Below are 19993 nucleotides of genomic sequence, written 5' to 3'. Positions count from 1 at the left end.
TCAGCTGTTCCATCACTTCAAAATAAACCTTTTTAAGTAAAAGCAATATCAGGCATCACATATAAATACCAACAGTAAATCACAATGAAACCAAATGCACTGTTATAATGTTTACACTGTCCAAGTTACATTTCCTGGCAATGAACATATCAGGACATTTCTCTCACTTCACGCAGGTTTATTTGTGTCCCTTCTGGCGATAAGAAGATAAGTGATGCTTACGTCTTTAGGTAATCTTCCTGAGAGAAGCAGCAGGGAGGGGTCATCAGTCAAAAGCCGATAAGAAGACCAGTGACGGGAGAAATGCACACAAGTCCTTGACCTGGAGTACCTGGAGGAATGCTGCAAGTACAGAAGCTTACTTCATTAAGTTGTTCTGCCTCGCAAGAGTGAGGAACAATTGGGATACCGTACATGGATCAATATACAGGTATGTAATCGTGTTAGAAAGGGATGTGGGGGGGACACTCAAAACCACTGTTTTTGGGGGGTTTAATATGCAGTGTGCAGCATGATATGGTATGACTTTGATATGTAGAATGGTCGTGTGTTCTGCTCGCATGCACGATTCCTTCAATTCATGTCGTATTTTCCAAGTAACATTGAGTGACATTAGTTCAACTTAGTTACTAGTAGTTTCACTTTCCTTTGAATGAAAATACTAAACTGTTCTAATGTAGAAAACTCCTGTTAACTTAATCATTCCTACTGTATCTTTGTTTGTGCAGGTCTGAAACTCAGCCCACCAAGTGTGTCCATTTATACATGGTAAAGGAAAACAATTACATACAGTCTTAAGTCTCATACTGATTGTTGTTACACACGTTTTCAATTGTGGTCATCTAATCTTGAAGACACATTCATAGATGTGCACTCTAAAACAGGGAGTCATACTGAGAGATACTCATTCTCTATAGTAGAGTGAGAGAAGCATAGACACACACACACACACACATTTTAGTAGGTGGGAATAATACACACACACACACACACACACACACATATATATATACCCACATTTTAGTAGGTGGGAATAATACACACACACACACACACACACACACACACATATATATATACCCACATTTTAGTAGGTGGGAATAATACACACACACACACACACACACACACACACACATATATATACCCACATTTTAGTAGGTGGGAATAATACACACACACACATATATATATATACCCACATTTTAGTAGGTGGGAATAATCTACACATACACACATATATAGAGATGGACTCGAAGGTGAAGTCGTCCCTGGGTGCTCCCCTCTGGCAGTTCACCAGCTGTATGTCTGGGACCAAGAATAACCAGATAGACGGCAAGAAGATCCAGTCGGTACGGAGGAAGAGTCTGTTCAGGAGGAAGAGTATAGTAAGGAGGAAGAGTGCAGTTTTGACAAGGAGGAAGAGCGCTCCCTGCACCAGCCAGAAAGTTCCTGACTCCTGGCTCAGGGTTTACCAAGCCGACCTTCAGAGGGAAAGGTAGGCTGCTTGGCTATTGATTGATTGATTGATTGACATAGCTTTTTTCCAGATGCTCAAAGTGCTTAATGAGGGAAACTCATCTCATTCAAATCCAGTATTGTGTAATGTTTCTTGGTTGATAATCGATTACTTCTAAATGATTCAGGATAAATATCCAATTTAGAAGATGTAAGCTACTCATTATCACGTTGTGTGTACATACGTCTAATACTTGTGTATGTATGCTCTGTGTCTTAGGAAACTGAGAGAGACCAGGTTCAAGAAGCATGCAGACAGGACAGTCAAAAGTACCACATTCAGGAGCCAGCACTGTCTCCGTAGGGTAAGTGTGTGTGTGTGTGTGTGTGTGTGTGTGTGTGTGTGTGTGTGTGTGTGTGCGTGTGTGTGTGTGTGTGTGTGTGTGTGTGTACGCGTGCGCGCATCACCAATGTCTCATTTCTACATTGGTTTCCCTAATGGCCATTTAGCCAAGCAGTTAGACATGACACTTACTTACTTTCACTGTTCAGCATATTTAACATTTTCTTTCCCCCCTCCATCTAGACTTCCAATGCCAAAAAGCACCAGAAACCAGCAGGGAAGGATGAGGGCATCGCTGTGTTCTTCAAGGGCCTCAGCCTCAATGTGGAAGGGCTGAAAGGCAGCACCCATGGCCCCATGTCCACAGGAGGGGATCAGTGCAAGGTCATGTGACACACCGAGGATTGAGAGGATGTGATCATCTACACACTTGCCCTTGTGTAGTGATGAAAGACACACTACAAGACACTGAACTCCTGATTAAGATTAAGAGAATCTTTATTGTCCCCTTGCCTGTGAACACTGTCAAAGATTCACTTTGTAATGAAGAATGAGGTTTATGTTGTTGTTTTTTTTAAGGCTGAAAATGAACTATGAAAATGGTGAGATGTACTTGCATTTGGATTGCTCTTTCTGGATCTTTAATGTATTCCTCTGTAGCTATGAATATCACTCTGTTATTAGTGTTGATAGCCCTGTGTCCTCAACAGCTCTTTGCTTGTATATGTTTTCATGAGTAACTTCTTGAATTAAATATTTTCATATTACATCCTACTGTATGTGTGCACTTAATAGTATTAGCCATGTAACTGATGTACAATGTATGCACTTTAATTTTGTTACATTGTACAGGTATTATTATTTGCATAATTTGTACTGTATGTCTGCTTGTCTCTGCCAAATGAACACTTGATGTATTTATAATAAAAGACAATTAAATGTTCAATTTCCAATATTTCATGAGACCAATGACTCACTTTCACATAAAGTTCTGTTCCATAAGTGTTTGGACAGATTTAATCTGAAAACCAATTTTTTTCTGGAATACAAAATCAAATGTTAGTTTCACTGTCCAAATATTTATGGAAGGTAATATCAACTGACATCTCATGACAGGTTTAGTCATTCATAGCAAGAGCACAAGGAGAAATGACCAGACAATTCCATAAGAATATCTTGATGTTTTTATGGACAGATTGTACAGATTACAGAGTCTGAAAAGCACCAATACCTGCATTGGTAGAATAGATTTTCTCAATTCCAAATCAGCCTCAAACCCCTCACCATAAAGCAATATGCATAAAATTCCACCTTCAGAAGTCAAGGGGCTCTATTTTCAACCAGAGCAAAACAGACGCAAGTCCAAACGCAGGCATATTGGCAATTTGTGTCGGCGGTAACAAGTAAAAATACCTCGCCTGCGCTCACTTAGGTAGAGTAAATAGCGGCGTGTTCACGACAATAAGCAGGTCAAGTGCCATCATGTGCGCTGAAAAAACTAGGGCTGTTTTTTACGCCATTACAATATAGCCCAAGGTGGAACAATTACAATATTGTTTATTCACATCCAATCTTTTCAGATCTATGGTTCAAGGGTTGCGATTTGGAATACAGAAATTGAGTGCATCACCACAGCAATAGAAGATTGAATAGGAGAACAGAGTATGGACAACGGAATTGTGGAAGTTAGGATTCAGGCGAACATTGTGTGTGTATATATATGATCTGTGAATGTGTGTAGTAGTTAAATAACCTGGGTAGAGAGAGCACACCAAGGGGAAAATGATACAACTACCATTTCAGTGCATTATTGGAAAAGCGACATCATCATTGGAAGAGGTGTAGACTTTTGTCAATAGGTTCATTTTCAAATGTTATGGGGGAGTCCCCAACTAGCCCACCATGCCTGGCAAACACCTCAAGTATGTCTTGCATTTGATCACCACAAAGCCATCTAGGTCACGTGCTCAAGATCAGGATGCATTGTGACATCACATGCAAGAGATTCTGTCACGGATGTGGTGTTTAGAGGCATGTTGGAATTTGGCTTCTGGGAATTGCCTCACATCATCTTACAATGAACCTAACAAACACAAAAATAACAGGTGATGATTTAAAAATATCATTATCCCCTTCACGCCCCCCCCCCCCCTTTGAAAATCAACGCTTGGCAGACCACAACAAAATATGCTTGTTACAAACAAGCTTTTATTAAAGGTAAAAAAAAAAATACATCACAAAAAAGTCCAGTCAACTAAAGGTGATGACAGAAATGGAAAATCTCCTGTTTTCTCTTTTTATTTTCTCTATCAATCAAGGCCAGTGTGATGTCATGTCTCATGGAGGTTGCAGATCACAAATATGTACATTAAAAAATGAGCACAAAACTAAATTTCCCAGGAGAAGGGTGGATGCACTGTCTAGGGTCAGAATGATGGGATAGTACTATCCTTAAACCAGTCCACCTCGAAACTAGCCTAGCTCCACCTCTGTATGTGTCTCAGACAACTCCTATGAATAGCTACCAGCGTTGTCTCGCCATTTTCATAGTTAGTCATAGCAGTGGGCTGAAACCCATACAGACCGTCCCTGTGTCCCATTTTTCCAGCCTTTTCCCTGAGGTGTACAGTACACATGTTCACTCCCCTTCTTGGATTTCAAAGCATCAGCATATCCAATCAATGCTTTTAAATACATGTGGGGTAGTAGACAAGAACATACTTCAGGGAAAAGGGTGGAGACTTGGGATGCTGGGCTGGAGCTCGGCAACCTCACAACAGACGCATCATTCTCTCTGCTCCATCTTGACTTTAGGGGGCTTGAGGAACGATCGGTTCTTCTTCTCTTTTTTCTTGCCTTTGGCCTGGAAGTTCCTCCAACTGTCCACTCGCCCATCCCTCGTTTCCTGGTAAAAAAAAAAAAAGAAAGAAAGACTGAAGACAACAATTCAACACTAGATACACTCCACTTCCCAGATCATCTTGGGTGACGCTGACCAAAGCTTAGTTTACTACAAATAAATGTACCGTTTTAAAACTCATAATATGGAAAATGTTTTTTTTTTTGTTATTTGAAAGGATTACCCTGAGACACATACACGACCCAGATATTAACAATGTTACTTTAACAATGAAAAGGGCACTTTAAGGCAGACTTTGAAATATGAGGTCACCAGGGGAAGTTGGATGACTTAAGAGATGTTCCAGATTCACCCAAGCTAGACGTTGGCGATTCTGTTGACGCACAAGCATTGCAGTGCAATACGGTAGCTGTGTCACAAAAACGCTGCTGAGTGAATAGTGTTGCTTTAGGCTAAAGACCTCTGCCGGTAGTCGCCCTCCTATTTCTTGGCTGTGTCATATGTTTAAAAAAAAATCACTTGACTAACATACCTCAAAGTTTTTCTGCCATTCCCTCTCTCGCTTGGCTTTCTCGTGCGTCTCAATCTCTTCCTCTCTCGCCCTTTTCCTGAGGAGAAAAAATGAACACCATATAAGACCATAACAAAACATATTGAGGGCCATGTTTTCCTATAAAGCTCTTTTACAAATCTGACATTTCAATAGTCAGCAAATTACCCAAAGAGTGACAGAAATGTATTTAAAACTAGACGTGTCTTGCAGCAGCATAATATCGGAGAGTAATCAGTGCAGTTGTTTTTTTTCTTCTTAATAATGCATAATACAGAACTTTTTTTTTCATTTTTTTAAAAATATGTTTTTAGGGCATTTCTGCTCTATTGGGATAGACAGTAGAGATTGACAGGAAGGATGGGAGAGAGAGGAGGGATGACATGCAAGATATGTCGAGGGTCGGAATTGAACCAGGAACCTTGCGATTATGTGGTAAGCGCATTAGTGTGCTACGCCACTAAGCGCCCCATACACATCTTTTAATCTATTTATGTCTGTCAGTGTTGTGTTTATATACCTTGTATGTGATGCCCTATGCCTGTATATGTGTGTGTGTGTGTGTGTGTGTGTGTGTGTGTGTGTGTGTGTGTACATTACATCATTGTAGAGTAATTATATGGCTGAAATGGCTCTTATACCTCTCGTGCATATCCTTGGCTTCCCTCTCCTTCCTCTTGATCTCCAGCTCTGCAAACAGCTTCATGGTCTGCTTGTACACCGCCTGCCTGAACTGAGATACAGAGCAAGAGAAGAGATGTTTACCGGGGTGAAACAACAATATCACTGTCCCTCTGACACCTCTTCATCCCCAGTACCTCCTGTAAAAAAAAAGAAAAAAAGAAAAAAAAGAAAAGAAAAGGAATTCTTCCTTCTTCTAGCATTGTGACTGCCAATAGCCCCTGGTCCTGGATAAAGGCATCTGCTAAATGCCATAAATGTAAATGTAAATTGTGCATAATGGGACGTGAAGGGGCAGTTAGCTCTTTGTAGTTAGTTCCTTGTATTGAAAAAAACTACAGAACACAAATACTCAAATTGAAATACAGGTTTATAGTCGGTTTACGTGCTTAACCAAAGGTAACCGCACAGTTGGACTAGGTGTCATAATAACCATAAAGAAATTCAATAAACACATATTTTCCCCAAACAATTATCTTTTTCTATGTATATGACTATTGTGTCTGTCCTATCCAAATACCATTTCTGGGTCATCCTCCTCCACAATCTGAGGCTTCCCATCCTTCTTCAGCTGTTTCCTCTTCTCCTTCATCTGTTAAAATAAAGAGTAAAAGCATATGAAACTTAACTGCACATTGACATCACTATACTGGTACTATTGCTGAGTATCTCTACATTTGTGCAGTAATCCCCTCACTAACAGTCATGCATCTCAACCCAGAACTTTAACCCTATTTATTTTATCATACACATCTTTTAATCTATTTATGTCTGTCAGTGTTGTGTTTATATACATTGTATGTGATGCCCTATGCCTGTGTGTGTGTGTGTGTGTGTGTGTGTACATTTTATTTATCTGTATTTGACCACCATATGGAAATAATAAGGTCAAGTAAACAAGTCAAGTTAGCATATGTGAGCAGAGGAACTAGAGGACCACTCACATTATGTTCAACATACTCCTTCCCCGCATGGATCACATCCACTGCTCTCTTCTTCTGGTCTCCATCCAGGAGTAGCTTGTATGCCTTATCCACAGCTAGAAACACATGGTCAGATTTAGTTTCATTTTAGTAAAAAAAAGTATTATTTAAAGTAAAGTGATATATTCCCTGGCTTTTATCTTGTATGTTTATTTGTTGTGTGGTTGTTATTGTTGTTTTTTATCCCTGACTGCACTACAGATTTATCTTTTGGGACAATATAGATATTGATTGGTTGTGATAGGGACTTTCTGCACACACTCTCTCTGTTTGAAAACGGAAAGTTTGTGAAATGTTTTGGTCACATACTGTAGACGTTTGTACAGAAAAAAGCTGTATGAGGCAACAAAGCCTCTACAGGTCTACAGTACGTGTCTACATGACCAAAACTCAGCACTAACCATGTTGAATGTGCAAGCACAGACAGACAGGAGTCCATAAACTTGTCTACTTCCATCCAAGTTTATTCCCTTCTACGCACCTGTCAGAGGAGACTTTATCTTAACTGTGCAAAAGCTTTTCTTAATTAGAGATTTAGTTTATGGTGATGCTTTGACTGTGTAATCTAATGCAGAGACAGTTAAAGCATGCATACCTTCAAAGGCTAGCTGTGCTCTGTCTGGATCATCCTGATTCTTGTCTGGATGGACCAATATGGACAGTGCACGAAACCTCTTCTTCAACTCCTCGTCTGTTGCCTCTGGATCAATTTGTAACACCTGTAACACAAATGATTGGAAATGGAAATGGAAAGCTGATAGTGTGTAGGAAACATTGAGATTATTATACAGTATCCTGCAAGTAATTCAGGTTGGGTATAGCTCAGCCTGGGCTCATCCTGTGTCGGTCAGTGTAACACCTATTATGCAAAGAAGTCCACACCTCAGACAGCTGCAACACATGTTTACATAATACACATCTGTCACAGGACTAGATTATCAACCATCACTTCAAGGAGGCCACTTACCTCAAAGGGGTTGAGATTGAAGTAGGAAGACCCCGGTCTGAGCAGCCTGTCAATCTGCTGCTTCGAGGTCAACACAGAGTCCCTCTTCTCTATCTGCTTTACCTGTTGGCCAACATACATTTCACATTAGGAATGGTCATAACAGTTGTGGCATGACACTGTAACGCTTGCAAGCCAAAAATAAATTTCTACATCTTCATCGTTTGACTCGCCAGTAGAGTCCACATAAATAAGGTGTTGAACACAAATAGTAAATGACGTTAACCAGCTGAAAGCTGCTCGATCCAATCTTCTAGGTGTAAAACTGGATATCAATATAGCCTTTGACAAACCATAAGTCACAGTAACAACCACGAAGCCAGGTTTGTTGGTAGCTTTAGCTAGGCGGGTTTATCAAGTGTCAGTACTAGAGATTTGACCGTTGCTTAATGTGCATTTTTATTATTCTAAGCAGAATAAACTAGCTACGTTAAATATGATGCCAGTGTAGTTTACGTGTTCTTCATAAGTGCAACTAGCTTAGCTATCAGTCATACAAACCCATGTTCTGTGCTAGCCAGTTGCTGATACTCACTGTATTAGGTCCTATAATTACAAAATGAGTGCATTTATGACCAGAATTTTATATGACATCATGCATATGTAAGCTTAGGGTAAATCCTGTGCATTTCTATCCTGATTTGTCCTACCTCTGTGTAAAAACTATTGAACAGATCATCTGAACCACTCTGGGCAGAAGGCTCTCCTCCCGCAGCCGCCATCTTGGCTCAAGCCTCATTCATGTGACGTCACAATATCTTTTTTTTTTTTTTTTTTTAGGTTTAGTGTTTTCGTCAAAATGTAGTCCATGAACTTACTTCCGGTTCAAGTCGAAAATCCGCATTCATTTTTTACATGGGGATTTCTTCAAATAGCTAATATAACAGTTGTGTTACACATTGGCGTACAAAACGTCTCTTGTACGTTTTATTTCCCGTTTAATAAGCGTTTTTGTGGTTTCTCAATTATTGTGTCTCTACCTCACCTGAAAATCAATAGCCAAATTGAGTTAAGAGACTGAGGGGCGGTTTCACGGACAAAGATTACAAGTAGTCCTGGACTAAATCACACTTTTTACTGCTTTTTAGTCTAGACTTAATCTGTGTCCAGGAAACCAGCCCTATAGCTTGCATTAGTCATGCATGAATGCCATTAGAGTGCTTTTGAAGTTGGGACAACAAACAATATTTTTAAAAACCTGGTTGGTCTACAATTCCTTTTAAAATGCAACTGTTGACCAGAAAAGTTACTGGCTAAATTGTCCAAGTTTCATGCACAAGCTCTTTCAGCTTGTAAACTGTGCTTTGTCCACATTTTCTCTCTGCACAAAATATTTTTGTCAAATACATGGAAACCATTAGCAACATATCTTTATTCTTCCATGCGATACGATAGAAATATAGTGTTTTTGCTTGATGTGTTCGACAATAATGAACAGGATGAACAGTTATGAACAGTTCATGGAATTACATAACTTCCCACCACATGTTAGTTTAATTCAGTATGCAAAGCAATTCCTTCAGGGCTAATTCATGCATCATGTGAGGGGTAGTCACAAGAAACCAGTTTGCAAATGTAAACTTTAGCTGCTGAGTGCTGACACCAGACATCAACTTCAAATGCTATTGTGATGTCACCTGACATTTCACAGCAGACCACACTTGAAATCCCCCCCAAAATAACACAAACCATTTACTTTCACAAAATCTAAATATATATCAGAATCTCTTCCAAAATGTCAAAGCACATTGTGCATGCTTCAGCTTCTTCCTCCCCCCTATTTTTCAATGTCTTTGGTGTGCCTCTTGCTGAGGTCTAACAGGCTGATGTCTTCCAGGAGGCTGGTGGAGGCCAGGGTGGATCCATGGTAGGTTCTGCGGTGGTTCTGGTGGCGGTGTCTACCCTTCCTGCCCTTGGTCTGCATTGCTCTCTTGGCCTTCTCCAGGGACTCCAGCCTCAGCGCCACCTCCTCCAGCCTCAGCGCCACCTCCTTCAGGGCCTGGCCCTGCTGAATCTGCTCATGCAGCTCCTCTATCTCAGACTGCTGCTGCTGTATGAGGGTGCGTCATTCATTAATCAAAGCAATCAATCTTTATCTAAAGTCAATTTCCCAGTCTTAACACACTTTACAGGAATAAAAAAGTAAAACAGTAAACAAAGTATAAAATAGGTTTTATGAAACACAAAGCAGCAGAACCCTAACCCTAACATCAAAATATATATTTTTTTGTACCTTTTTTTTCTGGTCTCTTCTGTGAACATGGTAGAGAACAAGCACAAGTAGGGCGAGGAGAAGGAGATAGATGACAGGGAACAGGAACACAAAGATACAGAGCTCTTCTGGAGTCTTTTCACTGGTCTGGATGCGCAGATATTCCAGGAGCTCCTCATTAGGGATGTCTATCCCCACTGTGGCCCAGGTCGGCAGTTTGGACAGAATCTGTGTTCGCTCCTTAGAGGGAGGGCTGGAAAAAGGCCATAGAGAGAGGGCCATATTAACCAATGTCAGACATTTCTCAGACAACCACTACCAAACAAGTCTATTTAGGTCAGAATTGGCAACACCTCAATGGAGTCTTGATAATGTGGAATGCTAGATTGACAATGGAATCTTTTTTGGAATCTTCTATGGAACTGTCATCTAGTGATTATGACATCACACCACACACATCCCTCAAGTGTTTCAGATAGAACTTAAAGGGAAAAGATAATCGAACATGAACAAATCTATGGTTAGAAAAATGACTCCTTACCCATAAGCCCTCTCCATGAACCTAATTCATCCACATGGATGGAGTGCAGGGTGAGCAGCACTACCCTGAGGGCAGCTCCCCATGTCTGGTGACAAAAGCAAGATATAAAAGAAACTCACAACTGTGTTTAGGAAGCGTATTTACATGAAACTTTTGAGCACACCTTTATTAATCAATACAAACCTACATTTGGGATGCTTATTTCAATTAAAATCAACACAGCAATAAGATATGTATGCCACAAGAGCTTTTACTCTTGTGGCAGCTTTTACTCTTGTCTTTGGGACAAACATGAATACTGCCCTCTTGTGGACTCAAAAAGTAAAGACACCAATTTCCAGATTCGCCTTTTGTTCCAATCGTATTAAAAGTCTATGGTTCCAATGCTTGCCAGTCTTGATCAAATCCCTTTCTATGAAGGCATTGGAATCTAGGTGACCTTACAAGTATTGTAATAAAAGGGCCATCCACAGAGTAGTTTGTAATTGCCAAGTAGAGTAAAATGTTAATTAGGTCTGAGAAAAATGAAATCCTAGTCCTTCGGTTCTCTTTGAGAAGGCTGCCTCTAGTGGTGAAGAAACATATTTTTTCCAAAGGATTTGAAATGGGGACAGCGATCAGCACAAAGGGGTACAAGTGAAAGGTATTTGCATGGTTTGGGGGTTTACCCAGGTGCTGTGGGAGTTGATTGACATGAGGTACAGCCAATGGGTATGCGTCAGAAGCTTTTACCAATCTTTGTATTGGGTAAACAAAGGCCAAGTTGGACACATTGGTCCACCAGACCTTCCAAGCCTATTAGGTGGAAGTGTCTGGGAACGAGATTAATATAGAGTAGACTACAAAATAGCATTACTTTATTAATGATGTGGGGAAGCGTAATAACTGCAATTTAAAGATTTAAAAAGGGCACTTTCCTACATTCTGTACCCAAAATGACAAGAGGAAAAGGTCCTATGATGTTATGGGATGTCATCACAAAATAAATAAGTGATTCTCAAAAACTAAAGCCTTTTTAAAAATGTCATTGTTTTTAATTATCTATCTTAGGACTTTTTTTGACTATAGAATGTAGGAATATATATGTAGACACTGGTATGGTGCTGGAGATAATGAATATGAGGTTAAAAAGGAGTGAAGTGCCCGTTTAAATGTTAAAGTAGTTTTGCAATGAAAGGCATTAAAGGAATCAATTAAAATGTAGCTGGTTTACAGTATGGATACTAGTTTCAACAAGCATGGTATTAATGTGGCTGGATATCCCCCTCTGAGAAGCAGTAATTGTTGGTCAGGAGACAGTACTCTGTAAACTAGCTCACCCTTTGTAAGAACACAGTTCAGGTGAGTTCCTCATTCAAGGGATGCTGCTGTTGCCTCACCACCTGGGTAAGTTGGGATAAAAGGACAAAAACATAAACACAAATAATATCACTGGACCAAAAGGCATATGGCTCTTAGCACATTTCTACGGAAAAGCAGGGTGTAAAGGATCACAACTGAAGCAACAGACCAAGCATACAGCAGCATAGACATCATTCTGATGATTCTGCAAAACAAATTGTAACCCTTCGCAATATCAGATCCACTGTTTTCCCAGGGATAACGTCACATCTATTTAGTTGTTCTCTGTGTCGACAATTACGCAAATATTTCCAATGGCCCACTGTGTTTAAATAGAGGTAAATAACTGATTGTTGACTGAAAGGGACTGTTTAATGAATTATTGATCATTCTGAGTGTCCCGTATTGGCCAATGTATCAACATGGTGACAGTGAAATGTGCATCCTGGTACAAACATACTGTGGAAATATCTTTGAGGCTCCAATCTGTAAGATAATCTTAATAGTGTGGCGTATCCTGAAAAATAAAGGGTTAAAATCCTTGTTTATTCAGTCACTCTACCAATCAAACACCATGTGTGCGCTTTCCCCCATAATTTCTTAGTGATGATTTCATTTAGACTTGGTTCATCCTTTTTTAGAAAAAAAACAAACAGACAATATCTTTGCCAAAATGTGAACATTTGAGGTAGGTAGGAATTGACTCAAATACTGAATGACACCACTGAATTGTAGGTATCTGACAATTGAATGATGCTCAACTGAGTTTTATTGAAACGGAACAAACGAAAAAGTTATAAATACAAACACCAGAGAACAAACTGCTATGGCTCTTAAGGTAAGCCAAACCGATTTCTAACGGGCAAGTTCAAAGAAAACATAGGAAGTTATAATAATAATAATATCAGTTTTAAAAAACACAATTGATCTACCTCTAGAAATGCTAGACATACATTTTTAACGTTACAAAACCTTTTTTTTTTTTCTCCTTTCTGTGGATTCTTTTCTCCATCACTGCAAAAAATTAATATGAAGCTCTAATCATATGCAATTATTTACAAGCAAGTCTATGCCACTATCAGAAACCAGAAATAGGGGTGGGGGTGGGGGGAGAGTACAGGTAACGAAGGGGGGTGGGAAGAGCATGGACAACAGACAATTTTCATGATTTTAATGTCGTCTCAGACTTTTGAGAATGACTGTCCACTTTTAAAATGTTCATTGTTGGCTTTAAAAGAAATACAAACAAAAAGTAGGAGTAAAAGGGTTTTGTGTGTTTTAAGACATATGTCCCGTCATGTAACCGTAAAGAGTAAGGATTGAGCAAAACGGTTACATTCACTTCTTCAGCCAAAACGCAATTCCAGCCAATCAAGTTGAGCCAATTCTGGGGTTCTGTCCATTTTTTTGTGTGTCAGTGAAATATTTTTTTTTCATGAGGGATGAAGAATAAAAAGTCAATCAAAAATGGCAGCCAATCTCCTTATGTTTTTTTTTTGTGGTCTTTTGTGTTTTTTTTTTTTTACTTGCCAAATACGTTTTTGCTGCGTCTACTTCCACTGCTGCCCATAAGAATCCTGTGAAAACTCCAGGGTGTCATTACTGTAACCATAGTTACCGGAATAGTCGCCACCTTGTTGCAGCGGTTGCTGGGCGATGGGCTGGGACCCCCAGTTCTGCTGGTTGTTGGTCTGCCGGCGTTTGGAGTCGGGTTGGTTGAAGACGTCCGCCTTCCTCTTGCCCCCCACGTTGCCACCACGGTTCCCCCTGGCACCTCGGGCGCCACGGCCCCTCTGCGGCTGGAAGGGCGCTCCCCGCCCCCCCCCTCTGCCGCCCCTCGGCCCCCCCATGGGCGGCCCTCTCTGGGCATAGCCCCCTCGCCCCCGTGTGGGCGGAGCTCCGCGGGCCCTGGGTGGGGGCGGCCCCCCCCTGCTGGGCCGACTGCCGCGCCCCCTCATGCTGTAAACGTCTTCGTATCCGTAGTAAGGGTCTTCGTAACCCCCGCGGTAGTCGTGATAGTCGTAGCTGTAATAGTCATCGTAGTAGTCCTCGTAGTTGTAGTAGTCTGGGGGGTAGGCGTAGCCCCCTCGGCCTCCGCGACCCCTGCCCCTACCTGGTGGAGGCATACGTGGTGGAGGGTAGTAGTAGTAGTCATCATACCTGCAGAAAAACAACAACAAAAACACCATCTTTAATGTTACTCTGGATTTTCCTCAGCCAGTTCTGATAACTGTTAGTCAAACCCAGGCAAACAACGCGTTGTCCTTTCACCCGCGACATTTATATAGATCTGAAAAGATTGTATAGGTATGAACAAGATGGTCGTGGCTCCACCGTGTCACCTGATAGGCTAGGTGTAAGGTGATAGGCCACCTTGCTTTTACCTATCCAATCCTTTCAGATTTGCACAAGAGTCAAGGGAGTCGGAAATAGGGGACAGGAGTTGTTTCTGTCTCTGTGTCCTGCTCCTCACCCTGTGGTTCTGGTGGTCTGGCGCTGAGCCTGACGCTCTTTCCTCTTCTTGTCCGGGGGCTTCGCCAGAACTATCTCAATCTCCTCTCCACCCAGCTCCTTCCCATTCATGTCATCCATTGCCTGAGCAAAGCAGAATTTTTTTTATCGATACACTCACTGAGCAGGTTCAACTGCTGATTTTATTATGTGAAGTGTCTTTGGGTGTTCTTAAAAGGGCTAATTTTAAAGAAAGGAATGAGTAAACAAAAGAAAGTCTATAGTCTGGGTAACTGACCTTCACAGCTGCGTCCCTGTCCTCAAAGTGCACAAAGGCATAGTCTTTGAGCTTCTTCACCCGCTCCAGCTTCCCAAACTGAGAGAAGGTCTTCTCCAGTAGCTCCTCTGTGACCGGTGTTGCCAGCTTCCTGACAAACAGGACCTTCACCTGTGCACACACACACACACACACACACACACACACACACACACACCAAGGTTCAACTCCATATTCATCATATTTTATACAAAAAGAGTGGTTCTTAATTAGTTTTGAATAAGAGAGAAAGATGGTGGTGTGTTAGTTAGTGAGAGACAGCAAGGGACAAGAGGTGAGGCTCACCTTGGCCATGACATCCGCGTCAGGTTCTGCAACTGGGTCAGCCCACTCCACGGTGACGGGGTTCCCCCACACCTTCACCTTACCACTCATGAGGCGGCGACGGGCCTGGGCCGCAGACTTGTGGTCCTCGTACTCCAGGAAACAAAATCCACGGTTCTTCTTCTTGTCGTCTGGTTGGTGGTACAATATGACTTCTTGAAGTCCCTCTGAGGGAAGGAAGGAAGGAAGAAACGAACAAAGGAAGGAGGGAAGGAAGGATGAGTGAGATCAACACCACAGGTCATACAATACAAACCGAAAATAAACAACGTCAATCAAGGTAAATCAAAAAGGGGGCATTTGAACTGGGACTGACCTGTGACTTTACCGAAGTCCTCTAATATGCTTTCTCTGGTCTTGTTCTTTGGAATTGATCCGACAAACAGGCGGTTGTTCGCCACGGATATGCACACCCCAAGATACTTCCCAGATCGGATTTCATAGTTGTCACACTGAAAATAAAAAAAGTGTCATAGCTTAGTTATAGAGTCAGAGATTAACGAAGTCTGACATTTTTCATTCCTGAGGTAATGGCACCGTAGGACGATTGAAACGCTGCAGGGACTTACAAGTTTCACGGCCTCTTGTGCTGCGTCCTTGCTGCAGAAGGTGATGAAAGCGTAGCCCCGGTTCTGACCAGACAAAGGGTCCATCATGAGCCTGAGGTCCCAGATAGGACCGGCTTTCTCAAACAGAGGCACCAACTCATCTTCATACAGGTCTCTGGGGATCTTCCCCACAAACACCTGGGGAAGAGAACCTGGATCACTGAGAGCTCCCCAATGTTATTGGATCAGCAGCTCCTTAGACCTCCGATACTGTGTATGTGATGTTGTAACCAGGACATAAGACCTTTTTTTTTTTTTTACATTTCAGTCAGATAACAGATGTTCTTATCCAGAGTGACTCACAATAAGTGCAATCAGCTAAAGAAAGTGAGACAGGCAACCATATAATACAATCACAGCCATATATTGTAACTAGAAAGAAAAAGTCCAGAGAAACTTTGTGGCCTTGCAAAGTCTTATGTTGGTAGTGGACAAAGTTTTAAGACGGTTTGGACAATGGATTTGTTGGGTAGTTGAAAGAAAATGAGATTGTTGGATGGATTAGGGGTGTGATCTCATCGATAAGGAAAAATCCCTACTATACTGTAGACCTCCATCCTTACCTCAGTTCCAATTCCAGGCTGTGTTCCCTGGAACACCTCCTCAGGTGGGGGTCCTCCATATTTCCTCTGTCCTGTAGTGACATCCAGGGTGTATCCTGTCCGGTCCAGTAGAGCCTGAGGAACACATTTATCTGAAGGTTAACTACAAAACAGACCTGAGCAGAATAACATTCACACCAGGGTAGAGGTCAATTTAAACTTCAATTCAGTCAACGCACAGAGTGAATTAAAATTAAATTAAATTCATGAATTTCAAATTGCTCATTGTTTTCCATGAGAATTTTCCAATTAATTAACTGAATTTGTATTCAGTCTGTGCACTTGAGCGAGTTAAAATTTAATTGACCCAAATCCTTATTAACACAACGCAGTCTAATGGTGCTTTTCCACAGTCTCTAGTGGAAAAGCACCCTATGCGCACCCTTGAATCATTCTTCAACCTCTTTTACCTTGATCTTGGTCTCGTCGGGACCCTTGGTGGATTCCTGTACTTTACTTCCTTGTTTTTCCCTCTGTCTGTAAGTCTTCATAACTCCACAGAGGAATGCACTTTTGTTCTGGAACACAAGGGAAAAACAAACTGTCGAAACACATTTATTTTCAACGTAGGGTGGCAAAATAGCCCATTAGAGGTGTCTACTTTCTCAGATCCTCTTTGAATCACATTCATCACCCAAATGAGTCCTAGTAATTAATTTTCATTCTGCTGCTTCAGCGTTTTCACAAGCTGCACTGTGTGACACACTAAAAAATACCTCAGCATCACAATTACAACTGCATAACACACAGTCTTAATTAGTCTAACGTGGTCCTCTGTGGCTCAGTAGAGCATGGCGCTAACAACGCTTAGGTTGTGGGTTTGAGTCCCGCTGGGACCATATATACTGAAATGTATGCACTCACTGCAATGTAAGTCGCTTTGGATAAAAGCGTCAGCTAAATGGCATATATTATTATTATATATTATGAATCACCAGAACAACCAGAGCAAGGACACTCACCTGCACATGAGACAGGTCACTCTCCTTGAACTGCTGCAGCACAGACAGCGCCCCCTCCTCATTGAACTCTCTCAGAGCATCGATGGCCCTCTCGTCCAGGTCAGCGTACGCCACCAGCCCTATGGGTAGATTAGACGTTTTCAAGAGTGAACACGTACAGGCTACATCTACTGACTTTGGGGAGGTGTTAGAGGTCTTCACAGACTCATTAGATAAAAGGAAGAGGACTCCCAATGCATCCTGTACTCCCCAGTGTTTAAAACAAAACAAGAAAAACGGAATTGCAGTTTGCTGCAGAGTCCTCTGCATTTTGGTGAGGCTCAACCACTGGATGACTCCCTACCAGTCTGAAAGATGTTGTCAAGGTTCTCAGCCACGTTCTGTGGCAGCCCGGCATCGATGAGTGTCTGGTAGTTCTCTGTGTGCGTGGTGGTGACGTCCATGGGCTCCTCTTCCTCCTTCACCGGGACAGAACTACCGTTCACCTCGGCGTCTGCCATTCTCCTGAGAGAGGGGGGGACTGTTAAGACAGGTGAGAAAGTGGATGTCAGTTATTATGTAATACGTTTTGTTCAATTGCCATTGTTGCAAAAATTATTATAAAAATTCTAATAATCTGTTTGAGTTGCCTATTGCAGCCCAGGAGACGAACTGAGATGGCTTATAATTGGGGACTGTGGATCTGTATCCGTCTGTTTGTATGTCACATGCAATATCTCAGACACCACTGGGGCAATTTTGACAAAACTTGGTTGAATGATGCATCTTGCCATAGAGATCTGGTACTTGCTGTCATATCATCCTCTTCTACTATCGAGCAGTTCGGAGTAATAAAGGACACACTAAACAAGGTGAACTCAATCAGTGCAGGTGTTTCCTCACCTTGATTAGGTTGTCCTGCGTTACTCCGAACTGCTGGGGGCAGTTGGGCAGACCAGACCGCACTTTTTTTTTCTATAGTAGAAGATTTTGCTAAGTGTTTGTTCTCAAAAGATCGGGACATTTGAAAGAAGATACAGATGAATGTCATACATGCCCAGACATGGTTACTGTACAGTGGAAACGTCAACACTGGGATTTGTTAAGGTATCCAGAGTAAAACTGTGATGGGTGAGTTGAGCAGGCTGTCCAACTCTGTGGCAAGTGCCAATGAGTTGGATAATCCAGCTAATGAAATTCCAACCTTGAAAAAGCATATCTCCTGTCCTGTGTGTGCTATAGTCAGGAAATTTGGTACACATGAACAGCCCCTCAAGAGCAACAAGTTTCTCAAAAGGACCTATAAGCTCCGCCCATTAGGTTTCCTGCAAATTAAACTTGTACCCCCACCAAACTTTGAACAAGCATATCTCCTGCCCCGTCTGAGTTACAGTCATGTAGCTTTACGTTATTTTTGACATACTTTCGGTCTCTCATTAATCCACAAAATACGCGTTTGAATAACTGTCACCAATTCACACAAGGAGGGGGGGGACAGCATGTTTACTGTTTGCTTGTTAACTGTTATTCAGTTGAATTAGTCATGTAAATCAACTTCTTCTATCATCCCAATAACCAAGAGCATTCGAACAACGATGTTGCACTATATACCCATCTAAGGGGAAATATACCCATCTAAGGGGTTGATCCTGTACCGTTACTGTGTTGTCTTCCTGCTCTCTGGCAGGCAAGCAAAGCACCGTCCCGCCCCCCTCTCAAGTTGCTAGCCAGATAGCAAGCTAATAGCTGGCAACCGTTACATTTAGATATAACAAATGCATGGATGCACAATTTTAACTATTAAATTAAGTCGAATGAACATTAAATCATTACAATTGCAAATATTTTAAAAATATTGAACATAGTTAGCTACAGGGTTCATAATGTAAAAACGAAGCAGTCGTAGAGGCCTGGCGTGCAGGACACCTTTCAGAATTCAAATAAACCACCCGCCAAAAAGGGTGCAAAATGAATAGTTAGCAAAAGCTTACCTATCGTATTCAGGAAAATAACACTACCGTAAATTATATTTTGCAATAATTAACCTATGAGACTTATCCAAAGTAGTGAATATTAATAATATGTTTGGGTCTACCCACGAGACAGATTTCGAAACAGTCCCGTCGCTCGTGCAACGCCACCACTCGGCGACGAATCCCCCCCCCCACCCCCCACGATCCTCTACGTAGCAATCTCTTCAACCAATCGAAGAGGTTTAAAAGTGATTGATATCACTTTCCACCAATTAGGTCCTTTACTTTAAGACAAATATATTCTGAACGTCTTTGAATTTGTATCGTTTTTCTGATTATGGCCAGACGTTTTCCAGAGGAAAATACATTAAATGGGTCCAGAAAACCCCCCCATTAAAATGACAAAACCCCCCAAATATTTCAAGGGTAACATTTCAAGGAATTATATCTACATTTTGTGTGTGTGTGTGTGTATATATAGATACACACACATACACACATACATATACACACACACACACACACACACACACACACACACACACACACACACACACACACACACACACACACACACACACACACACACGGATGTCAAGGAGTCGAAGCAGCTTTAGACTATTGTGTTGCAGCCGAAGTCAAACAAAAGTGCTACTTCAGTGAGTCCTCACATGATGGCGGCCCATGAAGACTTGAGGCTGAGAAAAAAGGTCATACCTGGCTGTCACTGTCCATGCCTCTCTAACCACGCCATTAACCTATTACACTACCACCATAATATT

General features: G+C 41.5%; 4 protein-coding genes across 8 annotated transcripts; 1 reads left to right on the top strand and 3 right to left on the bottom strand.

Annotated features, from left to right (window-relative positions):
• The first annotated feature begins 182 nt into the window (after window positions 1–182).
• On the top strand, window positions 183–2641 carry LOC310812506 (uncharacterized protein). 2 transcript variants are annotated; one of them, XM_083681099.1, is made up of 5 exons: window positions 183–430; window positions 729–768; window positions 1293–1498; window positions 1739–1823; window positions 2045–2641. In XM_083681099.1, exons 2-5 carry the CDS (start codon window positions 766–768, stop codon window positions 2192–2194), a joined length of 444 nt encoding a protein of 147 aa, XP_083537225.1. In that variant the 5' UTR covers window positions 183–430; window positions 729–765; the 3' UTR covers window positions 2195–2641. The 2 variants fall into 2 exon arrangements, with proteins under 2 accessions (XP_083537225.1, XP_083537224.1); XM_083681098.1 differs by lacking the exons at window positions 183–430; window positions 729–768 and having other exon boundaries at window positions 1232–1498.
• Window positions 2642–3989: 1348 nt separating this feature from the next.
• Window positions 3990–8625, bottom strand: dnajc8 (DnaJ (Hsp40) homolog, subfamily C, member 8). Its single transcript, XM_083681149.1, has 8 exons — window positions 8532–8625; window positions 7843–7944; window positions 7471–7594; window positions 6837–6931; window positions 6413–6484; window positions 5853–5944; window positions 5194–5269; window positions 3990–4706 (listed from the first exon to the last, which is right to left on the bottom strand). Exons 1-8 carry the CDS (start codon window positions 8601–8603, stop codon window positions 4587–4589), a joined length of 753 nt encoding a protein of 250 aa, XP_083537275.1. The 5' UTR covers window positions 8604–8625; the 3' UTR covers window positions 3990–4586.
• A 644-nt stretch (window positions 8626–9269) lies between these two features.
• On the bottom strand, window positions 9270–10722 carry LOC310812405 (uncharacterized protein). 2 transcript variants are annotated; one of them, XM_083680947.1, is made up of 3 exons: window positions 10635–10722; window positions 10115–10346; window positions 9270–9931 (listed from the first exon to the last, which is right to left on the bottom strand). In XM_083680947.1, the coding sequence occupies exons 1-3, from the start codon at window positions 10649–10651 to the stop codon at window positions 9659–9661; spliced, it is 522 nt and encodes a 173-aa protein (XP_083537073.1). In that variant the 5' UTR covers window positions 10652–10722; the 3' UTR covers window positions 9270–9658. The 2 variants fall into 2 exon arrangements, with proteins under 2 accessions (XP_083537073.1, XP_083537072.1); XM_083680946.1 differs by lacking the exon at window positions 10635–10722 and having other exon boundaries at window positions 10115–10543.
• LOC310812404 (heterogeneous nuclear ribonucleoprotein R-like) lies at window positions 10635–19371 on the bottom strand. 3 transcript variants are annotated; one of them, XM_083680945.1, is made up of 13 exons: window positions 19230–19371; window positions 17603–17779; window positions 17260–17378; window positions 16708–16815; window positions 16259–16372; window positions 15657–15833; window positions 15404–15539; window positions 15049–15254; window positions 14725–14874; window positions 14449–14570; window positions 13594–14135; window positions 11954–12016; window positions 10635–10719 (listed from the first exon to the last, which is right to left on the bottom strand). In XM_083680945.1, the coding sequence occupies exons 2-12, from the start codon at window positions 17757–17759 to the stop codon at window positions 11985–11987; spliced, it is 1863 nt and encodes a 620-aa protein (XP_083537071.1). In that variant the 5' UTR covers window positions 17760–17779; window positions 19230–19371; the 3' UTR covers window positions 10635–10719; window positions 11954–11984. The 3 variants fall into 3 exon arrangements, with proteins under 3 accessions (XP_083537071.1, XP_083537069.1, XP_083537070.1); XM_083680943.1 differs by lacking the exons at window positions 10635–10719; window positions 11954–12016 and having other exon boundaries at window positions 13480–14135; XM_083680944.1 differs by lacking the exons at window positions 10635–10719; window positions 11954–12016 and having other exon boundaries at window positions 13480–14135; window positions 17603–17763.
• Between the last annotated feature and the right edge of the window lie 622 nt (window positions 19372–19993).

The sequence above is a fragment of the Argentina silus genome (genome assembly GCF_951799395.1).
Source record: "Argentina silus genome assembly, chromosome: 11".
Classification (NCBI taxonomy): Eukaryota; Metazoa; Chordata; class Actinopteri; order Argentiniformes; family Argentinidae; genus Argentina; species Argentina silus.
Note: the sequence above shows the minus strand (reverse complement) of the source record. Positions and strands in the feature narration are given on the sequence as shown.